The 26,432-nt window shown below is 42.8% G+C and overlaps 1 protein-coding gene across 1 annotated transcript; it reads right to left on the minus strand.

Moving 5' to 3' along the window:
- Positions 1 to 402: 402 nt before the first annotated feature.
- On the minus strand, positions 403 to 24,829 carry ZYX (zyxin). The gene is made up of 10 exons (XM_015818796.1): positions 24,743 to 24,829; positions 17,328 to 17,605; positions 6,211 to 6,401; positions 5,441 to 5,539; positions 4,392 to 4,883; positions 3,175 to 3,325; positions 2,657 to 2,826; positions 1,581 to 1,759; positions 1,333 to 1,453; positions 403 to 1,242 (listed from the first exon to the last, which is right to left on the minus strand). The coding sequence occupies exons 2-10, from the start codon at positions 17,581 to 17,583 to the stop codon at positions 1,132 to 1,134; spliced, it is 1,770 nt and encodes a 589-aa protein (XP_015674282.1). The 5' UTR covers positions 17,584 to 17,605; positions 24,743 to 24,829; the 3' UTR covers positions 403 to 1,131.
- Positions 24,830 to 26,432: the final 1,603 nt, after the last annotated feature.

The following is a 26,432-nucleotide window of genomic DNA, read 5'->3' on the forward strand; positions in this document are numbered from 1 at the left end:
TCCCAGCAACTGGTCCATGCAAACAAAGCGCCAGCTGCAGTATGTAGGCAGCATGCAAAACCACATCCTCTCCAGTCTGTGGAAAAGCCTTTCTCCACGGAACCGACCCCTGGTGCCCAAAAGGTTGGGGGCTGCTGCTCTACATGATCTTTAAGGCAGAAGAGAAGACTACTGATAGTTTGAAAGAAAAGATGACTGGCTGGTATTGTTAATGCAAGAACTCTGGCTGACTTTGGGCCAGTCACTCTCTCTCTCTGCCCAACTCACCTTACAGGGTTGTTGTTGTGGGGAAAACAGGAGGAAGAAGGAACATTAGATATATTTGCCGCCTTGAGTTGTTTATAAAAATAATAAAGGTAGAATATAAATAAATAAATGATTGGAATGACAACAGGGGAAAAAAACTGCACAACTTTATTGATGCAAAACAACGATTGAGGAAGGACAATTCCTGATTACACCACTATGCCAGCTTCACAATAAACTCCAAAAAGCCCATTGTAAACAAATAAGTAGCCCTTTGAATAGTGTGCAGTGTAGAAATGACTAGGCCAAAGTATCACACATTCACACACACAAAAAGAGGGACCACCTTGATTTGGGAAACACATGGAGAAAACTGGTCCATTAACTCAGGAACAAACAGTTCTCTTGCTGACACAGAGAAGCATCTTGGCAAGTGAGTCCAGTACAGAAAACAAGCCAGCTGTGAAATGTATATTCTGTCTCTAAAATAAGATATAAAATAGTAATTTACATTCCACATTTGAACAGAGGACAGGGCAAAGCTCCACAAAGAAAGAGCAGGTTGGAAGAATCCAGCCTTTTGTTCCAGGACTACTTTATTACTCAGTAAGACCGAAAAGCTTATAGCAAGGTAAGTTTCCAAGCCAGAAAGTGAGGACTTAAGACCTTGTATTGTAAGGGATACATATTTTTTTTTAAAAGAAAAAGAAAAAAAAAGAAGAAGAAGAAGTGGAGGAGCCCTTAGTGAAAAGGGAGGGATATTGCCAGACAGGCAAAATGCGTTCATGATCTTAAGAAGGAGTCATAAGAAAAAGCATACAAAATATCAGGTCTGCTGCTTTGGATGGGAGGAATACACTGCGGGCATCTCCTGATTCAAGGTCCTCAGGCCGCAGCTTTGACACGTGTGGTGTGACATTTCCTACACAGCACATGGCCATCCAGAGGGAAGCAACCATTGTCATCTGCTTCAATGGACAGGGGCTTCCCACAATCCTGAAAGGTGAACAGGGAAAGAAATGAGCAAGGTAGACTAAATGCCAACATCAAGGAGAAATGGGGAGGGGAAAGGCAGAAGGTGCTCACCTCACACTTGTAACATTTCATGTGGAAATTCTTCTCCAGGGCCACCACACGAACAGTCTCATCCTTCCCAGGCTCTGGCATGATGGGCTCAGTACATACTGAACAGCGAGGAGCATATTTTCTGCAAGTGCATAAGAGAAAGTACAGGAGATTCAGAAGCTCAGTTTCAGCCTTCGGTCATATCCAAGCTTGAGGGCACAGAGGATCAGCGTGGCCAGAGAGGAGAACATGAAATTCAAGGGACATACCTGTGATAATCATCAACACAATGTGGCTGGTTGACTTTATCCACAATGAAGGATGCCCCTTCTAAGGGTTTGTGGCACACCACACATGTGAAACATTGAGGATGGTAGGAATTACCAGTAGCCCGCAACATCCTGTCTGTGATTGTTTGCTTGCACACACAGCATTTCTCTAGGGTGCCCTGAAGAATAAAAAGCAGATCAGAAAGGAAGCACATCTGCTCCAGTTGACAGCATTACTTCTTTCTCTGGTAGGACATAGCCATCAACATTAGCCAACTTAATTCAACCAGATTAACAGTCAAGAAGAGAAACTGTAAAGAAAACAAACCCAGTTCAACGTAACCTTAGATTATTTTAGTAACATTAATCTCCCATACGCCAAGGCAATGCACTGGCTTTCTTATTCATCTGATTTAAAAGCTCCCTTGAAATTTTCTCCTATAGCCTCCTCTTGTGAAAGTAATTTTCTATCAGGTGAAATTGAATGGTTATTCACAGTTAACCTGAGCATGCACACATCTTTGTATGTACTTGACTACATACAAGATACAATTCAGATTATACATTTACACAAACTTGGCCATTCCCTGTGGTTGAGTTTCTCATGTGACCCATCCTGTGATATCTAAGACTAAGAGCTAAGTGGGAGCACAGAGGGGAAAAATGTGACTCTTTCTCAGATTAGTACTCAAGTTAACTCACACCAAATATACTTTTTGGGCCCAAACATTCCATCACTTTGGCTGGCCATACCAAAGGAACTTTGTGAAAACTGCTTTTCATAATCTGATGTCCTTCAGTTGACTACAACTTCCAGCCAACATAGCCAAACTTTGTATTTTTATTTATCTGGAAAATGCTTCCTCTCATAATAATAAACAACCGATCAAGGCCGGTCAAGCTAGCATAAAAGGTCACCACATAATTTACACAAGTGGCTCTCATCAGCTGACAGTATAATTCCTCAAAATGAGCCCATGAAAACAGGCCATGCACTGCTAAGACAATAAGCATTCTCCCCTCTCCCAAGACTCCATGACTGGCCACCTTATCCTTCCCCCACCATTTTTGCTCACCGCGTAGCATTCTTCACAGAAAGGCTTTTCATCCACATTGTAGAACTGTTGCCCCTGCAACTGTCGCTCACATTTGAAACAGGTGAAACATTCGACGTGGAAGAGCTTGTCCAAGGCCCTGACTGCAGGCTGAGTCCGAGATAGTGCCTTACTGCACAAACCACACAATTCTTCAATGGGGGAAAAAAGGGGGAGGAAGTCTAAGAAGATATTTATGTAAGTACAGTATTCATCCCTCTAGACTTTATCTGCTCTTGCATGATTGCAAAAGTGGGCCTTTTTTTGAAAGGTTTCCGGGAGACCCAAAAGTTAGAAAATTTCCCACCTCTAATGTATTAAACCAGGGATAGTCAACCTTGGCTCTTTTATGACTCGTGTTGAAGTCCACGAGTCATAAAAGAGCCAAGGTTGACTACCCCTGTATTAAACTGTTGCTAAAAGAAAGAAAAGGAGCAAATAGATTGTAGTCCCACTCTCTCCTACCCCCCCCCCCCTAAAATTCACACACTCCCACAGACCAGAAGTGGAGGCTTCAGCATGGGGTGGATGATCCATGTCCTTCATGAGCCTCTGGGTTAACATCTCCAGTTCCTCTACTTCCTTCATGGTCAGAGCAGAGCTGTTCCTTGGTGGATCTGATCCAGCATTTGGAAGAGATACGGGGTTGCGCTGGACAGATAAAGAAGATTATCTGAGATAAGTGCAAATCTCCAACTTGTAAGCACTTCACATTCTGGAGCATATATTCAAGATCAATTCATGCTCCCTTTAACACTGTTGATCAGTGAACCCTGTGCCATTTGGCCTTTCTATTCAGTCTACACTTTCTTTCTTCAAGTTTTACTTTACAATTAGATGACCGGGTATTTTTTAAAAAAAAAAATAGGGAGAGATTATTTTTATTGTATCAGTGGCGTTTAATTAGTAAATTTTCAGGTGAAAATTATTAGGACTCCATTTCCACTAATGCAAATAGCTTTGACATGACTATGGAAACAATCATTCATTCTCTTTCACCTTCTCACCACAAAAATTAGAAAATATATACTCTAAAGAAAAGCTATATTATAAACATATAAAACTAAAATACAGAAATAAATGTACATGCATCTATAATATGCATAGTTATTCTCTGGATATATATTTTTTTAAAAAAACTTCTTGCCAATGGTTTTTCTGTAATACTATAAGGTATATATCTATAAGGTATATCATGCATGGGAATGTACCTGCCACTGAGACAAGAATAAAAAACTCATTTAGGCTTGGTTCTGTAAAAATGCACTGATGCCAAATTCTGAAATCCTATTAAGGCTCTTTTTCCTGTTTTAAAAGCTAAAGTACTTAAAAGCATGTCTGATTTGAGGTCTCTGTATGAAACAGAGGCAGACAATCTACAGTTCAAGGGTTGCCAATTCCCCCTCATCTTTTTTTCCAAAACCCACCTACCCCATATCATACTAAAAATATTTGGCAGCAAACCATCAAGACTTGGGGGCTTTTTTCCTTAAGATATAAAGCAAAATAAATGTGTTACACCTCCAATAACCCAAATAAACCTATTTTGCTTAATCAACCACCTCCAAAATGCAATTCGGGTGATATCAGCCCCATATTCCCTATGCATTTGGAGTAAGCAAAAACCACCTGCCTTTGACACAGGGAAATTAATTAACAGGATATCCTGGGTTTTTTGTATGCTACTCTTTACTCACGTACAGATTTGCATCCTCACCATTTCTCGTGGGGCAGATGGCTGGCCAGTAGGATACGGCTTCTCCTGGACTTGTGGTTTTTCGCGCTGTTGTGCGTAAGTGAAAGTGGGAGGCTGTGGCTTCGGAACCGAGCCTGTGCCCACAGGGGCTGGGAAATGAGGCTGTGCAGGAAATGAAGCATGCTGCTTTGGCAAAGTTGGAGGAGCCCCAGGAGCTGGTTTAGGTACAAATCTTGGACCCGTGGCAGGAAGAGATGTAGTGAATTTAGGAACTGATGGAGCTGGGGGAGGAGCGGGTGATACTGATGATGGCAAGTCTTTGCGCTGCTTCATGGCTACCCATGGTAGAGGAACAGGAACAGTTTCCTCTGGCTGTTTGGCCACAGAGTTTCCACCTGGACCGGATGCAGCCTGGGTAATAGGAACTGGACTGTCTTTAGTTGGAGCTACAGTTTCTAAAGAACTTCTAGAAGCAGAACCTATATTTGCTGGAACTACAGACCCTGAAGAAAGCTGAAAGGTAATGATGAGAAAAAGTCAATGTAACAATCTCCATTTCCATCCCACTCAGACCCTGTTAGTCTAGCCTAGCTTCAGCATCCAGAGGAAGAACAGAGAAAGGGGTGACAGCCACACACTTGCCCAGACATTCTCGCCCAAGTCTTCTTTTCTACTTGATAAATGTAAGTATAGCCACTTCAGACTGAGATTTAGTTTGAATGTCTTTTTTTTTCCCTCACAGAGATTTTTCATCTCAAAGTCAAGTATAGGAAACCTGATCCACTGCTTCAAGGACTTGCACTTAATTTTTACAGAGTTAGTCAAGTGATGGCATGGCCATTTCTGATTATAGATGACTTTGGGATAAACATTCTATTATATAAAAAAATATATTCACACAGAAAGGTAGCCTATCAAACAAAGTACCCTAGCTCACGTTCTCCTTAAAATACTTTTCTTTCCTTTTTGAAGAATGCTTTTTGAAAACTCTTTAGTCATGCTGGGCCTCTGTTCACTGACTAGCTCAGTTTAAGCTAGGTTTGGAAAGGCCATCCTGTACTGCAGCTCACCCGGGTTTTGAAAGGGTCATTCTTCTCCATGTCCTCCAGCATTGAGGACAAAGAATGAATCTCCAGATCAATGCTGCTCATCTTTCCACGGTCCTTCTCCTTCCATTATAGAAAAGAAAAGAAGATACATGTTGAGGGAGGTTACTAAACTCATAAACCACTATGTCAGTCAATTCTAGTCAATACAACTACACAACCACAGAACAAAAGGGAAAGATTGCCAAGGAGGGTCCTAATAATGAACAATTCATTCTGAATTCGCATCACGTCCACAGAGTCAAAACTCCATTTTACACAAACACCAGTGTTTTCAAGAGGTGCTTGCAGGATGTGGAAATCTCAGATGCTTGAAAGGTGACCACAACTGCTACTGCTTGGGGGACAATCTTTCAACATAAGTTTTTCCTTTTCCCCATCACATATTCTGAGAAATATGTGATGGTTGAAGAAAACTCCGCACCACTACTATAAACTATAGAATGTGTATCTGCACAATGTACACATGTATCCAAAGACATTTAAAAATTCATGCAGAATTGCAATTAAAATTCCCTTTTAATTATGGCAGAACATAAGGAATATTGGCAGGAGCACATGCTTTGCTCACAAATATACCCCCTTCCTTTCTCACTTCATTTTAACAGACATGTCCATTTAGACATCCTTGGGACTTTCTGCTCATTTATTAGATTCTGCCCTAGCACACACTGGAGCCCAAATATCTGAAGCATAGTAGGAACAAGATAACATTATCTTATGCGAGGACTCACCTGAGAAACAGGCAAGCCACTCAGAGACATGGGTTCTTCCTCCAGCATAGGAGGAGGAGGGGAAGGAAAGACCTCTTCTTCTGGAGCAGGGGGAAATGGTTCCTCAAAAGGAGGAGGTGGGGGAGGGAATGCATTGTTTGAGACCACCACTATCTCTTCTCCTGGAGGCGGAGGTGGTGGCAAAGGAAAATCTGAAGAGAACAAGAATCATGGAGGATTAGCAAAGTTCATCCCTAATCAAATAACATAGTGATTACAAAAAGAGTTGCATTCCCCCTTGGCAGCAGAAGCATATACCCTAGAGCAGTGATGGCGAACCTTTAAGAGACCGAGTGCCCAAACTGCAACCCAAAACCCACTTATGCATCGTCGGGTGCCGGGTGGGCGTGGTCCATTGGGTGGGCGTGGCTGTGGTGGTAACGGCAGATTGGGTGGGACTAAAAAGTTCAATCAATCAATTCCAACTTTGCGAGATCTTTTTTTTCCCCACGAGACGTTGAAATTGATTGATTGATTGATTGATTGAACCTTTTTTTTTTTGCACACGGCAGTGGAGGCCTAAAGCGAAAAGGTTTTATAAAACCCAGCTGAAGGCCTAGGACTGGGACGATGGTGCGCATGCCCAGAGAGAGAGCTCTGAGTGCCACCTGTGGCACGCGTGCCATAGGTTCGCCACCACGGCCCTAGAGTGATAACAACAAAGAATGTCAAGCAGTTCTATTGGACTTCAGCTCCCATAATTATAAAACAATCCTCCCAATGATCAGGTTATCCAGGAAGTTTTGATCAAGCAGATTTAGAAAGTACATAGCTGGGGAAGGCTGATCCACTTTCGGCAATTTTATATTGAACCATATCTTCATGTGTAATATGTTATTTGAAAAACATTTGACCAATATAATGTTATAAATATAGTTCAGAATTACAAAACATATGTAACAGGAAACCAATTCACCTCTGATTTAAAAAAAAACCATTATTACAGTAATTTGCAAGCTGCAAAAATCCAGATTACCTCTAGATGGGAATAAAGAAGGAGTTGTTATTGGGTTGGTTTTTTTTTAATATTCTACTGCCATCGATGTCATCCGGATTTCTGCATCCTGCATTCTGATAGCATATTACACACATAGAACATAGATATACTGTACACTTATGCTCCTTTGAAAAATCAGATCTTGACAATAGCACGAACAGAGAATGCTACAGGATTTAAAAAGTCAAATGCTTGCCAAAACTGGGTTTATGCTTTCAAAACAAATTTTTCAAGAATGTTAATCATATAAAGGTATTTTTGTTTTTCATTATTATGTTCTGTTACAGTTTTACTTAGTTTAGGCCAGGGATGTCAAACTGCCGGCCCACGGGCCAGATGTGTCACACCAAAACCGCGCCCACCCCATTGCCGGCAATGGGGAAAAAGTCACGATACGTTGCAACACGTCACATGACTTTGTGAGTTTGACACCCCTGGTTTAGGCAACTGTGCTATATTTTCATGTGCTTGAAATCCAACTATTTTTAAGCATCTTAACAAAATTACAGGTAGGCCTTGACTTACAATAGTTCATTTAGTGATTCTTCAAAGTTACAATCTCACTGCAAAAAGTGACATATGACCATTTTTCATTACTTGCAACATCCCCATGGTCACGTGATCAAAATTCAGATGCTTGGTTTGTATTTATGACAGTTGCAGTGTCCTGGGATCATGTGATCATCTTTTGTGACCTTCTGACAAGCAAAGTCAGTGGGGAAGCCAGATTCACTTAACAACCATGTTATTAACTTAACCACTGCAGTCGTAAAAAGGGGAAAAAATTCACTTAACAACTATTTCACTTAGCAACAAAAAGTTTGGGCTCAGTTGTGGTGGTAAGTCGAGGATGACTTGTATTGTTTATAGTCCTTGATCATTTCAATTGCCATACAATCACCTGCAAACTGATGAATAAAATGTTGAAATTTCACTTTACAGTACTCTGTAAAAGTATTCCAGTGATACATTCCATCCTTTGAGCGCCTACATAAACACCTCTCAACCTCTGGAGATTCTGAGCCACATCTCAATACAATTAAGGGGGAAGGATAGGGGGGGTTGCAATAATGTGTATGTGGGGAATGGGGACATTTAATAATGCCTTACATCTTTACAAGATCTCTGATATTCAACACAGCCTTAAAAAAAAAATTCAGGCACTCCAGGGAGCCTCAGAAATTGACACCACATACCGTAATATCAGCAAGACAAGATCTTCTACATTCCAATGTCATCCTAAGAGACAAATTACTCTTGCCTTTGGGGACAAATAACATATTTTCTTACAATGGATTGTGCTAAATTATAGCCACAACTATCAGAGAAAAGAGACAAAATGACTTGCTGAGAACGGCACCTTCACCCTAGAACAGCCTAGATCACCACCACACAGAATATCTCAAGGGCTTTCCACATTGCCATCCAATTATTGTGACAGGAACCTTTTTCTATAAATAGAAAGCAGAGAGTAACAGAACAATACACACCACTGCACCAGTTCCCAGCAGTCAGATTTTACTGTAATAAAAACCAAAACTGGACAGAATTCTGTACATCGCAGGACTTTCAATTCTCTAAATTTGGAAATCCCTGGTGGCTAGAAGTCAGTTCACCCTCAATGATGGTTTCAGTTTGCATGGTTTATTTCTTCACATGGAAGTGAATTTGTGACAGAAGTAGAGGCAGCCCTTAAGAGACCAAGCCTCTGTGGTACTGCATCCTTGTTTCTATACAGGCAGTCCTTGACTTGCAACAATTGAACCCAAAATTTCTGTTGTTAAGTGAGACAGTTGTTAATTTTGTCCCATTTTATGACCTTTCTTGCCACAGTTGTTAAGTGAATCACTGCAGTGCCTAAATTAGTAACACGGTTGTTAAGTGAATCTGACTTTGCCTGTCAGAAAGTCGCAAAAAGTGATCATATCACCCCGGGACACTATAATCGTCATAAATATGAGTTAGTTGCCAAATGTCTGAATTTTGATCACGTGACCATGGGGATGCTGCGTTGCTCATAAGTGTGAAAAATGGTCATAAGTTACTTTTTTTCAGTGCCGTTGTAAGTTTGAATGGTCACTAAGTGAACTATTGTAAGTCGAGGACTACCTGTAATTCTCTTTTTGGGAGGAAGAAAAAATATTTCTTACATTTTTTGAAACAAAGCAATTTGGGGTTGGACCAGGGTTCTTGCTCTGTCCCTTGTCCTGTCCCAAGTTTGGAAAAAAGACAGATATCTTCCTATCACATCATACACGTTTATCTACTCTAGCATCACTTTCCATAAATTACTATCCACTCCTTTTCTCTGATCTTTGCCCTTTCTTTCATGCTCAATGTCACTGGACATATTTGATAACTGAAGGCAAGAAAGAAAGAAAAAGTTAGGGAAACAGAATCATCGCTACCCACTAAGATGCCTCAAACAATGATTCTTGTTTCACCTTCTGTCATTCACATGTTTAGCTAGCAAAGCTGACACCATCACCCATGGACTTACAAGGATCACAAGGATTAATCTGCAAATAATTTATATCATCTTTTGCAAAGAAAATTGCAACCTACACCATAGACCAGCCTTTCAAACCTGCCATTTTCTAGATATTCTGAATACCATAAACTCATGTATATTTATGATTTATTAAGTTGGACATCTAAAGTAGTAAGGAACTGCTGCTACTCTTTAAATTCTAAAATGCAGACAACTTTGTCTCATCAATGCTAATCAATGCTATCTCAGAAATATGGAACTCTGCCATCCTCTAAGTACTGGCCTATAGTTAGATCTGAAATGTTGCGCTTCTATTACCTACCAATTGAGATGGGTTCGATTTCCACACATATCTCCCAAACCAAAGCAAGTTCCCTTGAGAAATGGTGGGAAAATGGTAAATACGAATGAACAAATACAAAGATTCCAGCCATAGGCAGTCTATCTTCATTAGAAAAAAGGGAATATATACTATCTTAAGATAGTGGTGGTGCAGTGGTTAGAATGCAGTACTGCAGGCCACTTCTGCTGACTGCCAGCTGCCAGCAGTTTGCCAGTTTGATTCTCACTGGCTCAAGGTTGACTCAGCCTTCCATCTTTCCAAGGTTGGTAAAATGAGACCCAGATTGTTGGGGGTCAATATGCTGACTCTGTAAACCGCTCAGAGAGGACTGTAAAGCACTGTGAAGGGATATATAAGTCTAAGTGCTATTGCCAAGTGCTATCTTAGCTATTTTTTTTCCTTCCCATCTTCTTATATAATATTTTCTATCAAAAGGCCTGATCGGCAACTTAAACAATGGCTTAAAAATAGGGCTAAAGTTTAATGATAGGAAAAATTACAAGATAGGCAAATTCATATTCATTTATGTAAACAAAGAAGTTACAGAGTGTTAAAGAACCAAGCTAGAAACTGGGAGACTATGAGTTCTAGTCCCGCCTTATTGGGTGACCTTAGGCCAGTGGTGGTGAACCTATGGCACGGGTGCCAGAGGCAGCACTCAGAGCCCTCTCTATGGGCACACGTGCCGTTGCCCCAGCCTTGCCTCTCTCCGCGACCCCCTCCTCTCCAGCAGCCCCCCTGAAGGAGACTCGCCCTCGAGTGTGGCCCACACGGAGCAGTGCAGCCAAGGGCATGGCAGCCAGGCAGCGTAGACAAGACTCTGCTCTCACACCCCATCATGCAGTTGGGTGTGGCCGCCATAGTGCTGCTGGACTGCCTGGGCGATCTGTGGCAGGCCCTGTAGGCAGGCGGGGCGGGGGTTGGGGGGGCAGAGCAGGGGTGGGCAGGGGGGTGGAGCGGGGCCAGGGCCAGTTTTTGGGCACTCGGTCTCTAAAAGGTTTGCCATCACTGCCTTAGGCAGTCACATTCTCTCAGCCCAACTCATCTCACAGGGCTTTTCTTGTGGGGAAAACAGGAGGAGGAAAGAGTATTGGCTATGTTCGCCACCTTGAGTCATTTATAAAATAGTGGGATACATACATATATACGTATGTATGTATATATACATGCATGCATGTATAACCCCCCACACACTCTTGCTCCCTTCAATAATGAAGGTAGTTCTCCTATTTATTATGCAATAATACTATTATCTTCCTGAAATAAAGCCAAGGAAGAGCGCACCAAAGAAATTTTGTGCATTGTCTCTCCTGGGAGAAAAAACAGCCAAGTCAATGCATAAGAGGAGGACAAGGACTAATGATGACTCCAGAGGAAAAGAGTCCAAGTTCGAGATGTTGGTTACCAGCTGCCTATCTCTCTCTTTGGAGGAAATGAGGTTGCAGAACTGAGCTAACAAAGACTTTTTTGCCCAAGCAACATTTCTTCCTGTTTGGGAAGAAACAAGGCAATATATGCTTTATTTTTCAGGCAAGTTAAATTTTTGCTAACATATAAAGCACAAAATTGTCCCCATATCAAAACAAACAGAAGCTTTCAACTAGGTTGGATCTACCCACAGTGACAATGTTCTTGCTTGGGTTATGCATGCTTTTGTCACTACTGATGGGCAAGTGACTTCAGGTCTCAATTCTGATTCCTTTACCACCTCATTTAATATTTGCAACATTTATAATCTGTTCCAATCCCCGCAAATCCTCGGTAGGGCTCACAAATTAATACAACACCCCAATATTTTGGTATTCTATTAATGTGTGCACCTCAACCAGAATCTGATGGAATGAGATTATAAATATCACAAATAATAAACCAGATGTTCAAATTTACAAGTGCGACAAGGCCAATTTTTACTCAGCAGTTGAGTAAAGTAAGATTTAATTGATGACCTTTCACAGACTTACAGCCCATATTGATTATCTTCATAACCCGTCCCTCACCCAAAATCAAAATTACAGAAAAGATATTATCAAGCTCAAGGAAAAGCTGAAACTACTTGGTAGGGATACAATACTTTGTTTTCACAGTTTCTGATCAAGGTATTAAGAGGAACTCAAAGGTTTAGCTATTTTCCAGTCGTGTTTAGCAGCTGCTAATTCTATAAATTCTCAGATACCAAAATGCTGAGAAGCCTATCCTCTGAACAGCCATAATACCACTGTTCAAATAAAACAACTGGCCAAGAAAAATTCTGAATTCTAGGCACTCTTGCAATTAAGTACAGATGCTGAATTGGCGGATTTAATCCCAATCTGTTCTCTCGGGATGAAAGGTTTGAGAACAAAGGAAGATGAATTTGCCTATTCTGAATGCTAAATGATGTAGGAGTTATACTGCATGAAATCAATTCAACAGTCTGCAGGACCAAAATCCAAACCAAGTGGCATACCAATGTAATGGAAGATAAACAAAGCAAATTTGACAACAATTAAAACGCCAGTAGATGAAAGAAGATAAAGAGAAGGGGGGGGAAGGGGAAGAAAGGAAAAAAAGAAAAAGATTATTTGGTGTTTCTGATTTCCCCCTTTTTTGTGCTTCTGCTAATTTACAGCTTTTATAAAATATTTGGTCTGCACAGAAGCTAAACTGTAAATGTTTGTATTTGCCATGCTGTATGCTGTATATTATATGTATGGGAACCATTCTTGCTTAAATTTGGTTAAGGTTCTGTTGTGAATATATACTCTTAGTTTTGCCATTGCTGCATATTCTCCACATTCCCAATCAGATATTGTCAGAATTGTATCTTTTTCCCAGTAGTGGGCAAAATTTCTTCCAGCAGGTGTAGGTATTTATTTCATTAAATTGTGATGCTTCTTGTTGGGTTTTTTTTTCCTAGAATTATGCTTTTTGGAAAAAATGTGGTTTGCCCGTGTATATCTTTCCAATACTTTTGAGACTTTTTTTTTAACATGTCTACTATTTGAATATAACACTGATGGGCTATAGAAAATCAACCATGTTGCATGGCCTGATTCTATGCCAGTTGACCAGGAACTAAAATCATGGTATTTGTTTAGGACCAAGTGATTTTAGAATTGCTTAGAAACAAAGATAGAAGAAGAGTCTACAAAATAGACTTTTCTCCACTCTCCTAATTGACTGAATGCAAATAATTTGCAAGTGAACAGAGAACATAGAATAATAGAATTGGAAGGGACATTGGAAGTCTTCTAGTGAGTCCACCCCCCTGCTTGAGCAGGAAACTCTATGCAGGGGTAGTCAACCTTGGCTCTTTTATGACTTGTGGACTTCAACTCCCAGAATTCCTGAGCCAGCCATGCTGAGGGGAAAGGGAGGTTTCCAAGCTGAGCCATGCTGGCTCAGGAATTCTGGGAGTTGAAGTCCACGAGTCATAAAAGAGCCAAGGTTGCCTACCCCTGGCCTATACCATTTCAGATAAATAATTGCACAGTCTCTTTTTGAAAGCCTCCAGTGATGGAGCACTCAAAACTTCTGAAGGCATATTGTTCCATTGGTTGATTGCTCTCACCATTAGGAAACTTTTCCTTAGTTCTAGGTTGCTTCTCTCCTTGGTTAGTTGCCATCCATTGTTTCTCGCCTTGCCTTTTGGTGCTTTGGAGAATAAGTTGACCCCCTCTTCTTTGTGGCAGCCCCTCAAATATTGTAAAGTTCCCATTGCAGTCCAGCAACAATTTTATCATTTAATTTATAGATTATCCAAACTATCGCTGAAATGTGACTCAAGATGTCAACTAACTCTTCTATACTAGGAGTAGTATTCTTTCCAGCATTCATATAATTATGTTGTTATTTTACTTACTCCCCCCCCCCCGCCATCAGGGATCAAAACCAGATGTTTTTAAGGGCCAAATATTTCCAGTCATGAATGAACAGAACCGATTCTGCTAAGTCAAACTAGTGAATTTCTGAGCATTTCTAGACTAGGAAAAGAGAATCAACGTGAATTTACTACTAACCTGGAAACTATCAAGTCTAGTTTTCTTGCTCATGTAATTATAAGCCAGAATTATATCTTAATCATGAATAATACTCTCTTAGTAGTGCTAGGTTCATAAGCCATGGTTGATTCTTTATTTGGCTTATCACTGTGTGCAAATGCTAAGTCATCCCCATTATGGAAACATTAACCACTTCTGTATCTAGTTTCCTTTGACTCTCTAGCCTTCCTAGATGGCTCGAGTTCTGTATCCATAAAGCACTATTGGTCTTGCTCCACCTTGACAATATTTCTCTCTGCCCTTCCTAACTCCCATTAAAGAAAACTGGGACTGAGGAGCAACCGGCCCTTGGATTTCAACTATTCACCAATTAGAAAGATAACCAGATCATTAATTACTAATATGGCTGGTTTGTCCTACTGACTTTTTTCACATCCAGATATCCCAAGGGTATTTTATAATTAAAATGTCAATGTGTTTCCAGAGAAGTCCCATCAGCAATAACAGAGTATGAATAAGAAAAACAAACATATTTATGCAATACTTATATATGCCTTAGGCCAGTGGTAGCAAACCTATGGCACGCGTGCCAGAGGCAGCACTCAGAGCCCTCTCTGTGGGCACACGTGCCGTCGCCCCAGTCTTGCCTCCCCCCACAGCCCCCTCCTCCCCAGCAGCCCCCCTGGAGGAGAGTCACCCCCGAGCGTGGCCCATACAGAGCAGTGCAGCCAAGGACATGGCAGCTAGGCAGCGTAAACAAGACTCTGCCCTCACATCCCATCGCGCAGTTGATGCTGCGGGGCGTGGGCAGAGGGCATGGCCGCAATGGTGCTGCAGGGCTGCCAGGGCGATCTGCGGCGGGCCCTAGAGGTGGTGAATGGCCCTGCGGGCAGGCGGGGTGAGAGCGGGGCAGGGGGTGGAGCAGGGGCAGGCCAGTTTTTGGGCACTCGGTCTCTAAAAGGTTCGTCATCACTGCCTTAGGCTGAAGAGGCAAAAATTATGCAAAAGCTAGATTTGGGATACGAGCCCCAGGGATTCAAATGGAGCAGGTGCACTAACTGAGAAGCCCTAAGAGTTGTGACATCTCAAGGATCAAATATTATTCTGGCATATTCAATTATATTAGTAAATAGCAATGAGGCATTTATTTTTGATAATGAAGAAACCAATCAAGAAGCCACTTTTAATGTTTGTAAACATTACACAATGGATTAGAAAAAAAATCAGTTGAAAGTTTCAGATAAACCTACAGTTTTGATCACACTTAATTATATATTGTGACCAAGTCATCCCAGAGTCATTTCTATTATAACTTTTAAAAAAACCTCCCATGTTGGGCATATATATACGTATATGTATATGTATGTATATGTACATATGTATGTATATATATGTATGTGTATATATGTATACGTATGTGTGCATGTGTGTATTTGAAGACTGTTCAGAGCCCCAGAAGTGCCTCTCCACAGCTGGGCTGAGGAAGACACAAGAGCAATTCAAGCAATTCAACACACGTTTTCCTTAGGTTCTCACAGATGAGATGAAAATCTATGTATACTTCTTGTTTATAGCCGAGGAAAGAATTTTAATACTACCCAAGCTCAGCTATAGAGTCAAGGACATGCTGTTGGGAGTCTGCCAACTTTACTAGGGCAAAAATAAGCAACTTGAATTCCAAGGGTATCTGAAACCAAATAATGAAGACAGTATCCTACTGAAAGATATTTTTTAAAAAAAACAAAGACAGACTAGAAAGCCCTCTGTTAGACAAGAATATCCTTGTCTAAACTGGAAAGAAAGAAAGAAAACAAAGAAAATGTCTTAGTTAACAATACTTGCAACTATTCGTTTAGTGACCATTCGAAGTCACAACGGCACTGAAAAAAGTGAGCTTTTTTTTAACAGCGGTCACGTGATCAAAATTCAGACACTTGGCAACTGGCATGTATTTATGCCGGTTGTAGAGTCCCGGGGTCATGTGATCACCTTCTGCAAACGTCTGACAAGCAAAGTCAATGGAGAAGCCAGATTCACTCAACAACTAAGTTGCTAACTTAACAACTGCCGTGATTCACTGAAGAATTGTGACAAGAAAGGTTGTAAAATGGGGCAAAACTCTCTTAACAGTGGTCTTGCTTAGCAATGGAAATTTGTGGTCGTAAGTTGAGGGTTACCTATAATTTATTAAGTAGGTCTAGGAAAAGGGGTTGTTAAAACAACTATGACAACAGAGGAAGATATACAAACAGAAAAGGACCAGTAAATTAAAATGTCTTATTTAAGTAAAACTGGCTCTGGACTTTTGCTCTCCAAATATGAACTTGGTTTCAAGTATAAATTTAAAAATTCAGGCGAGATTCCCACGACCACTACTACTGCATCCGCATCTGAAAGCTGCAGAAAGTATACCCAAAGGCTTTTGAGGAGGCTCGGGAAAGTAAATCCAAAATACAGATGTATTTAACCTCCCTTAATACATCTGTTTTAAGGCTTAACTTTTTCCCTAAACAGGGAGAGCTCACAGGACAGTTCTGCAACCACATTTTAGTAATTTGGTCCTGATTATTTGGGGAATGGGGCAGACAGACTGCTGACCTACGCAGTAATTAATCTCTGTCTACATGTACAAACAGTTTGTACCAAATAGTTGCAATCTAGAAATAGAAAGGCTTCTATAACTCAAGCATCTCTTGGCAGCATTCCAGAACCAGAATCTTAAACTAATTTTTGAAACCTGTGGTAGAACTCTTCCTACTAATAGATGCCTCATCATTACATCACCCCTGACTATATTCATTTATTACCACTGCGAGCAAGGAGGAGAGACAGTCAAATTAAGAATCCACGGCTAGCCCAAGGCCACTTGTTAAGTTTCTAATGAAGACAGTTGCCTTCATCCCCAGCAGGATAGTTATCTGATGCTCCTCCCGCAAGTCTAGCGTTGTTCCGTTGAAGAATATAATATTCCAGATGATTCAGAGGTAAATCATGGAGAGTCAGCCCTCAGAGTTTGAGATTGCTTTCTCATTCTTCACTCAGCAAAGTTCTGGCAGCCACACCCTCACAGAGATTATTCCACTTTTTTTTTTGGGGAGAGAGATTTCCACACCCTCTTCTAACCTGGCAGCTACAACTTCGATGTGATTGTGAGACATTTCCTCCTCGCCACCCCCACAACCCCTCCCACCACCGTCACTTTTCCATCTTGTCCTTTGACTGAGCATCCTTCACTTTTCCCAACAGAAGACAACAAAGACGACTTACCTTCCGCTGGGGGAAGAGTCACAGCTATGGGGATCTCCCCCACTTTTCCTATCTGGGCACATGCTCCTGCAGCCGGGGGCAGCCTCTGCTCTGAAGCATTTTCAGGGATCGATCCAGCAGCCTTGAAAGGATTCACTTTGGGCTTGGGAGCAACAACGGGTGCAAATTTCTTCTGAGGGCTGTAGAAACTTGGAGTGGAGATGTTGATGCTGACAGTAGAGGTCATGCGGGTTCCTGGGGCACCGGATGAGGCCATCTTGCTGAGAGTGACACAGGACCTAGATAAGGAGGGCAAGAAAGAAAAACCCTCCTATCAGTCACAAACAAGGCAGGAGTGGCATGGAGTCTGGGGCACAAAGGATGGGTGAAAGTGTTTAAGGTGGAAAGGGAAAAGGAGGGGGGCTGTTAAAAATGAAGGGCAGAGGCAAGCAGGATGCAAGGAACAAATAATCAAGGTCCAAAGTGTAGATAAGCCTCAGCCTCTGATTAGGGTGAGAGAATAGCCAGGCCTGAACGTCCTCTCTGCACATATTTTGGGAACAACCAAAGCTCTGTCACATCGGGAAAGATGGATAAATGCCACAGAAGAAGCCACATGCCTCAAAGGGTAGGTTCCACTCTTAGAGACATGCTTGAGAGTCAATGCCACTACGTGCCTGAGAGAATAGGAATCTGTGTATTACGACACAGGGTGAAGAGGACGACACTCTGCAGTTTCTACCCATTTTAAGGCAGATAATAGAATTGTCCACCTCCTGCTATCTTTCCTTCATGCCCTTTCACACTCTTCTCTTTTGCTTGCTGTCCCCTCTGTTTCACGTCACCTCAAGGCACTGGCTATCGCTGGTCAACACAAAGGCAATTTGGCAACGGATAGGAGAAGAACAAAAGGAAACCTGTCTGTCTCCATGGCGTTGGCATCTGTGAGGCAGCCTCTGGAGCCCCCGATATCCATGGGCAGCCTGGTTGCCCCCTCCTCCTCCTCCTCCTCCGTCCTGCAGAGGGTCCGTCCTGCCTGATCCTTCCCGTCACAAGTGTTCTCGGGCAGCATCCTTGCCTCTCAGCTATCGGTTCTGCCACTCCCCCACCCGCCCACACAGGAAGCAGCTCCTAGACCCAGCCAGCCCTGCTGATACGTTCCTGGAGTCACAAGTCTTCCCTCCCCAGACTGAGCAGCACAGAGATTGCCCTAGAGCATGCACGCCCTGCTGTTGGGCTTTTCTGCTGCTGAAGCCAAGGCACACACAGGGAGCAGCCAATTATCAGCTGCAACCCTGACACGGGGTAATATATTTTTTTTATATTTTTTTAAAAGGTTGCTTTTCAATACGTCAGGCAACTGTTCCCAAGCAGTTAAAGCACAACCTTACCAGACCAATTTAAATTAATAAAACACTAATCCTCTTTTAAAACATTAAATGCTTGCCCCTGCAGTTTAAAGCACAGCAACTGTGCTGGGAAGGGTGTTTATTTAAAGGCCTGCACTTAACAAAAAAGATTTTTTTTAATCAGTATGTTTTAGGTGTTTATACATATCAGTGTCCAGGTGATGTCATCAAGGTGCTCTCCCAGTGCCTGGAGGCTGTGGAGGTCTGGAGGAGGGAGAACAGCCTTCACCTGATCCCTGACAAGAGCGGCTGTGGGATTTGGGGTCTTTTGCCTCATTAAGTAATGTTTCATTGTTAAATCTGGATAGGTAACACTCCTCCAGACAGAATTGGTGTATAAGCTGGGGGTCCTGCTCAAAGAGAAGAGGCAGCTATGGCCGGGAAAGCCTTTGTAACCTTGTGTGCCAATTCTATTCATTTCTAGATTGGGAGGCACTGCTCAGGATCTCTTGTACCTGAATGGACTATTGCAATGCACTCTACATGGGGCTGCCCTTAAAGAGCATTCAGAAGTTTCGGCTGGACCAGAATACTACAACATGTGTAGTGAATTCACCATGTGCAGCAGTTAACACTTGAGCTGCATTGACTCCCAGTAGGCTTTGGGATGCAATTCAAAGTGCTAAAAGCCTTATATAGCATGAGGCCAGGTTACTTGCAGGACTGCCTAACCACAATAGTTTCTGCCCATCCTACTACATCCAGTAGAGGGGACATGCTCAGTGAAGCAAGGTCACCTGGTAGCAGGAGGCATGCTTTCTCTGCCATGGTACCTGCCTTATGGATCAACTTTTCCCCTGGGTTTGGATGGGCTGTGAAGATTTTGCTTTCCAGATGTCAATGGAGCCCAGCATATGTGGAAGGGAATATATTTTGGTAAGGTGTTCTTACTGTGGCCCTGAAATCACTTTTTTGATTGATCGTGTATTATGTTTTATCTTTTATTCGCCATCCAGAATTCCACTGGTGCATGGATGGCTATATAAATTTGTTAAATAAATATACACAGAAATAGACAGACCACATCTTACTACCAGGGGCTTCATTAACACACATTTGAGACAATTTTTATTCATTAGGAACTGCAGATCTCTCATTTTATTGGTACAGCCAGTCAAAAGGATGATAATGCAGTCTACCACACCATTAGAACTGGACCCGCAAGAACCATATCAATATGAAATCATTTGAAGATGCAAGAAAATATCTTTAACACTCTACTCCAGATACACAGAATGGGGGAAAATATTAACAATGCTGTTGTATTCCAACCCAAATTCGATCAGTTCTCATGCTGAGCCAGATGACTTTCCTTATTCATTAGGTTCAGCTGGGTTCAAGGCTGATCCAAAAGCAATATAAAAGCTGAAGCGTACGATTATTATATGATTATAATCATGAATATTAGATTTCAAAACTCAGAATAGTTACCATTCCACTGTCCTTCCTAGGATTTGACACATGGGAACCTGCTTGTTCTGGCCTCTGCCTTTGTATCTGAGTAGCTCATATTAGTTCCTGTCTAACACCAAGAAAGGCATTAGAACAGTGGTTCTCAACCTTTTTAATGCCGCGACCCCCAACCGGTCGTAAGTTGAGGACTAAACCGGTCGTAAGTTGAGGACTACCCAACCGGTCGTAAGTCGAGGACTTTCCCTGCCTGGGAGCGCCGCGCATGCGTGGTTCCGCCCCCTGCGCCGGCTGAGGCGTAGCTGGCAAGCGGCAGAGATGGAGCAGGCCGACCACCAGCTGGCCCAGCTCAAGGGAAGTAAGGCACTCGCTGGAAAAGGGGGAAAAAATGGCGGACAGCCTTGCTTGGCGACCCCCGTGAAATGGTCGATCGACCCCAAATGGGGTCGCGACCCATAGGTTGAGAACCGCTGCATTAGAAGCAGTTCCTCTTCAAGTCCTAAGGCTTTTTCCTTACCTGTAAACATTTCTTTCTTCATCCTACTTCATGACATAGAGCTCATTATTAAAGTCCACATTATTTTTTTTCCTGAGTTACATTAAACATAAGGTTCTGCTTTACCAACTTTTCTGACTATATTTGACCAATTTTCCAAGAGGTGGCGGAATCGGATCAAATAAAAATGGAAAAGCTCAGCAGTGATTCAAAGACTATGGAGTCAGCTGTCCCAGTATGAGCAGCTGTTCCAACTCCTTCGCTCTCCCCCACACACAACAAGCCACTTTCCAATTGCAGCTGCCCTGCCCTTCTTATTCCCTTATTCTTGCCTTCACCAGCACTAAGTCAAAAAACACTACATTTTGCAATTGTCTCTGGAGAGATACTTCATTTCCAAGGTCAACTGATAAAAGGAGTCCAATTGTGCTTAAGAAACCAAACAAAAGCCAGCGAAAAGAGTGAGTTATAATGTTCATATGGGCAAGTAACAGGCAAGGGAGAATATTTCTCATATGAGCAAGTCTCAACCAGTTATTGTATCTCTAGGCTCTAGAACAAGCTATTTGGGAGGGCGGCCACAAAATTTTCAGTGACTACCTAATGGCTTTTGGTCAACCAGATTAAAGCTTTGGGTTTAAAAGAGTGAGAAGAAGTTGAGTACTTTTTAGGAGTACAAACTGCCTTCAAATCAGTGCAAACTGCACGTGCAGCTCATTTTAAATTGCTTAGGATTTCTACAAAAATATTATACTTGCCATCATGCCAAAGATTGAAAATGAAGCTCTCCATCATACAAATTCATCCTTTTTTAAAGTAAATGAAAAATAAATCCTCAAAGGTTTCCACCTCCCTGAAGAATTCCTTCCATGGAGAACTACACTAAACTAACTCTATCAAAATGCTTAGAAGACAGACAAAAATTCCCCTTCACAAGAGTTGGTCCAACATACAAGCTATACAAATGCTACACTCTACTTAATTTTCATCCTCATTACATTACCCTTGATTTTGTGGTGTGATGGAGGAAGAGATTCCATTACAACTGAATTAAAAGGTGAATGGGATGTTATGCACGTGAAAAATAGTGTTATGCATAAAATGATTAACAAATTTTATGTGTTGTATCCAAAACCCTTTAAACAAAGGTCCATTAAATCAGGAGTACACCATATCTGCAATTATATTGTTCCCTTAGGTAGGCTGGAAAGACAAAATGCTACTTCTTTAAACAAGAAAAAAACTTTCTAAATATTGATATATAAAAATTATGGGAAAAGGCAACCTCAGTGGCCCTTAGTGAAGATATAACATTAGCATTATACCTCCCTTTCCCTAATTGGCTTTTTAAGCATATTACACAAATTCTTCTTTTCAGTAACTTACAACATTATCTTCCTTCTATCCTCACCACTCCCACCAAATGTTCATTGCTAATTGCTCATTACTAATCCTATACCTTTTGTTTCATTTGTTGGCAAAGAAAGTGAGATTGCAAGAAAGATTCAGGAAGAAAAAAAAGTGGGAACGGCCAACAGAGTCCTGCAGCCAGCCTGTGTAATTTTTAAATGCATACAACTGTTAAAATAGTTTCTAATTAAATATTAAATATATCAATATATCCTCAAAGGATTTCTCTCATTTTTGGAAGTATAGTAGCAAAACCACAACAGCAAAAACCATCTTAAGACAGGGGAGTTCTCCTTTAAATATTAAATGCCTTTATGTTCCAGCTTATGAAAAGTGCTAGAAACACTCAGTCTCATCAGTTCCAAAATTTATATTGATTTGACATTGCAAAGTGATCTTCATGTTTCAGCAATACCAGTCTTCCCCATTCAAACATGTTGGATTTCATTTTAGCCCCAATCAGGATGACCGGTAATAAAGGACTGTGGAGTGAACTGTCAGAAAAACTCTAAAGGACACCATGCTAGGAGCAATTGGACCACCCATCCTGCTTCAGTGCAGTTTCAAGTATCTAGTGGTCAACCACTGAATATACATAGGCATAATAAGCAACTCCACCCACTATAAAGAATGAGTCTAATATCTTCACCAAAGTCCATATTATAAAGTAACTGTAAGATTTCTAGTGGGCCTGCTACATAAAAGCATTTTACTTTTGACCGCCACTCCACTTGAAGAGTCATAGCCTACTTGCTTGTATGATCATGTTGTCCTTCATTGCACAATTGCTCCAGAATTACATAGTCTTACCACATAGCTCAAGTATATATTACTTTTACAAATGCACTTCATTTGATCTTTGTAGTGTTACAGTCTTCTAACACTGGTGGGATGTTTTATTAGGGATAATTTTAAATTTGTGCGTTGCTTTGGGCTCCTCTGGGAGGAAGAACGTTATTTAAAAAACCAATAATAGCCTGGCTTTTCTCTAGATTGGGAAATGTTCAATATGCAGTAACTAAGGGCTGAGGAAAAGGGTGAAGGATTTGTTTTTTAAAACTGAAATGTTTTTGCACAACTTCCTAGTTTCAGTTCCTTTCTGGTAGCAGCTCTATTTACACTACACTACAGCTCCCCAACTAATATGTTCAGCTCTGGAAATGCAAGCCAATTCCATTACTAGAATTTAGGATGCCTTCAGGGCTCAGACATATCCAGGTTGGAGTCTGCTTCCTAGACAAGACTTGTAACCTTTGATCTATCAACCACAATACAGCATATGTGTCATGGATTATGTCTCTGGTTGGATGCATGACAAACCTCTGGTTCTTGTAGACAGTCAAGCAGGATGTTTACCAATGTTCTAAGAGTCATTCTGCCATATGTAGATTGTAGACTGGGCTGGGCTGGGCAGTTCTCAGAAGCATGCCTGAAGAGATCAAACAATTGAACTTTGTTGCCTCAATCAACTTGGGAATAGCAGAGGCCAGAAGATCTAGGATCAGTAGATCTAGTTAGGATTAATGAGGACAATGTGGAGGTGGGATTGTAGTTGTAGATCTGAATTCTCAATTCTGATATATAAAAAGTGTAATTATGTGAGCAGCCGGAGAGTCACATATGGTCCTCAGTGGAAAGAGGGTAGTAATAAATAATAGCACTGTGAACATGTTGCCTGAATTCTTCATCTGCTCCCTATTTTTCCTCTCCACTCCTTCTCATTGTTCATCGTGTGCCTTTTTGGTTAATAAAAGAGAGAGACTGCAAAAAGGTTCTGGGCAAAAACGAAAGTTATATTAAGACTGCAGAGGATGTCAGCATTTACCATGTATGTAGATAAAGTCACTCGGCCCAACTTATTTTTTTTATTATTATTTTCCATTGGGAAGGCTGTAAAAATCCGACACCCCCCCCCCGCAAAAAAAAGAGAGAAAAGAAACAATCCGGGAAAGCTTCAACAAGCAGCAACACTAACAGTCTTTCTAGGAAGGACACACAAAGTCACGCAAGAGCTGCCGTCCGGACAAGAACTTGCAGATTCTTTCCGCTATCTTAACACATCTGGAAAAGCGCTCGGGGGCGCGGGGTTGCACCACCCCCCTCCGGCTTGTTTTAGCTTAAAGCAGGCAACAATTCTCGGCGCGCGGCTCAGCTTTCACCAACTGGCGGGACTTTCCAAGACAAAGAAGGGGAGTCGGCCGCGGGGGATACTGCCCCTTAGCAAGGGAGGGGGTCGCAGGAAAGTCCAAAGAGGGCGCCCCGCAATTTGTCAACATTTCCCCAGAGAGGCGCCTTTCCTTAGAATCCTGCCCTGCTCTTTCGGCCCCAACCTCGCTAATCTCAGGGTAAGGCGCTCTCCCTCCACCCGAGACTCTCAAGGAAAAGGGCTCGCGGTTCCCCCCGCCCCGCCCCCACCCCCGGCTGCATAAATGCACCTCTCGTATAAATCTTCGCCTAGCTAGCTTGTTGCACGCGACGGGGGAAGCACGCATGTCACGCACGCACAAGCCGCCATCCAGGGCAAAGTGGACGGTTTCACCTCTCCCCCCCCCCAATGACCAATCAGGGCCCCGAGGAAAAACTGGGACCCCTCTCGCGCCCTCCAGCCCGAGGCAAGCAGGCATTGGGAAGCGCCGCAAGGCAGAGCGATGGAGGCGCGAGCCCGGGGCAGCGCGAGGCAGCTCTCCTCCGCGGGGAAAAGGCGACCTTACCTTCAGGGACCGAAGACCGCTCCGGGGTTCGGCGGGATTAGGAGGCGCTGCGTATCAACGGAAAGCGAGGCGCTGTAGTTCACAGCCTCTGGCGGCGGCGCTGCCCGTGGCCGGCCGTCTCTGCCTGCCTGGCCCGAGCGCAACTTTCTAAGCAGCCTGGGCTTGCCAAGAGGGGAGTTGAGCAAAGCGGGGACGGGGCGGAGGAAGCCGAGCCGCTGGAGCCCCGATGCTGCCGAAAAGAGCCTCCCCCTGCCCAAGCGTTTGACCATAAAAGGAGAGAGGCTGCGCTGAGCTAACAGCTGAGCTCACTCTTCGGGGAATGTGGCAATCGGGGAGGCCGGCGACGGAATGGGGGCGGGGGATGCGCGCCGAGCGGGGACCGAAGCTTCCGCTCTTCCAGAATTCCGGCTCGCCGCTCGTTTAGCCTGCGGAGTCCGTCCTACTGCCCGGGCTCCCTCCGAAGTGCGGGAATCCTGCGCAAGCTCGAGTCTCGGGAGTCCTAGGAAGGCAGCGTGGCTGAGGGTCACTGGGCTTCCTGGCGCAGAAGCAAGTCCCCTTGGGCTGCACTGAAACGTTAGCGCAGCGCCCCATCCTATTAACATTTACTCGGCGGGCGACTTTTGCAGCTTTTTATTCTAAAGGAAGGGCCGCAGTCCAAATGAAAAGGACAAGAGTCGTTTATAGGTTATCGGGGCTGCCGCTTTTGTTTCGCTCTTTCTTTAGTCCCGATCCTGATGAGCAACTTTTCTCTCGTTGGGGGCGGCCCCCCACCTCCCCTTGTTTACCCCCCCCCCCAGTGTGTGGTTTTCTTCAACTTGTGCCGCTCCCCTCTTCTCGACTATTTATTGGGGGGAAAAAATTCATCTTGAGTTTTGCCTCCTGGACCCTCGCTCCCCCGCCCCTTCGTCCTTCTAGGAGTGATTTCATTTCCTTTGGAGCCCCCAAGCTCCGAAAAGCTGCTTTTGATGAGTCAGGGTCTGCCTGGCTTCTTCTCCACCCACCCACTCTCTCTCTTTCTCCCTGAACCAGCTGCAAGAGTTTCTGACTCAGAAGTTCCCTTTTAAAAATGGTGAAGGAAGACGTTTGTTCTTTCTATACAAAAGCCCTCACATTTTGCATTATAAAATGGTGGCATTCTTATCTCCCTAGCCTCAAGGAGAGACAGTGGAGGGGGGAGGTGTGTGGAAGCTTTAACCTAAGTGTAATTAATACAGTTCAAAAGATCAAGTTGGTGGCTGTCATAAAGACAGCAATCAGGACAATTTTGCACTATTTCTCCATTCTAGGTTGCAGTCACAACTTGCTTTCCCCATCCCCCGTTTGCATCTTAACACAGTTTTTGCTCTGCAAGTAGTTCGTGGAACCATTGTTCCTTTAATTCTCTCTGTGTAATTTTATTTGCCACGGGCTGAAGATTTGCTTGTGCATTATCTATCCCACTCATAGTAACAGTACAATGCAAGAAAAAAGAAGATCCATCCCTGGTCCTCAAATGCAATCAATGATATAGATTCAGGGTTCCTCAACCCCCGGTCCATAGACTGGCACCGGCCACAGCATGCCAGAAACAGGTCCGTGCAAAGCCCCATCCGTGGGATGCAGGCAGTACATGAAACCAGGCCCCCTCTGGTCCACAGAAAAACCTATCTCCCTGGTGCCCAAAAGGTTGGGGGCCTCTCTGATATAGATA

Source organism: Protobothrops mucrosquamatus, unplaced genomic scaffold, assembly GCF_001527695.2.
Source record: "Protobothrops mucrosquamatus isolate PMUCROS unplaced genomic scaffold, P.Mucros_1.0 scaffold791, whole genome shotgun sequence".
Lineage (NCBI taxonomy): Eukaryota > Metazoa > Chordata > Lepidosauria > Squamata > Viperidae > Protobothrops > Protobothrops mucrosquamatus.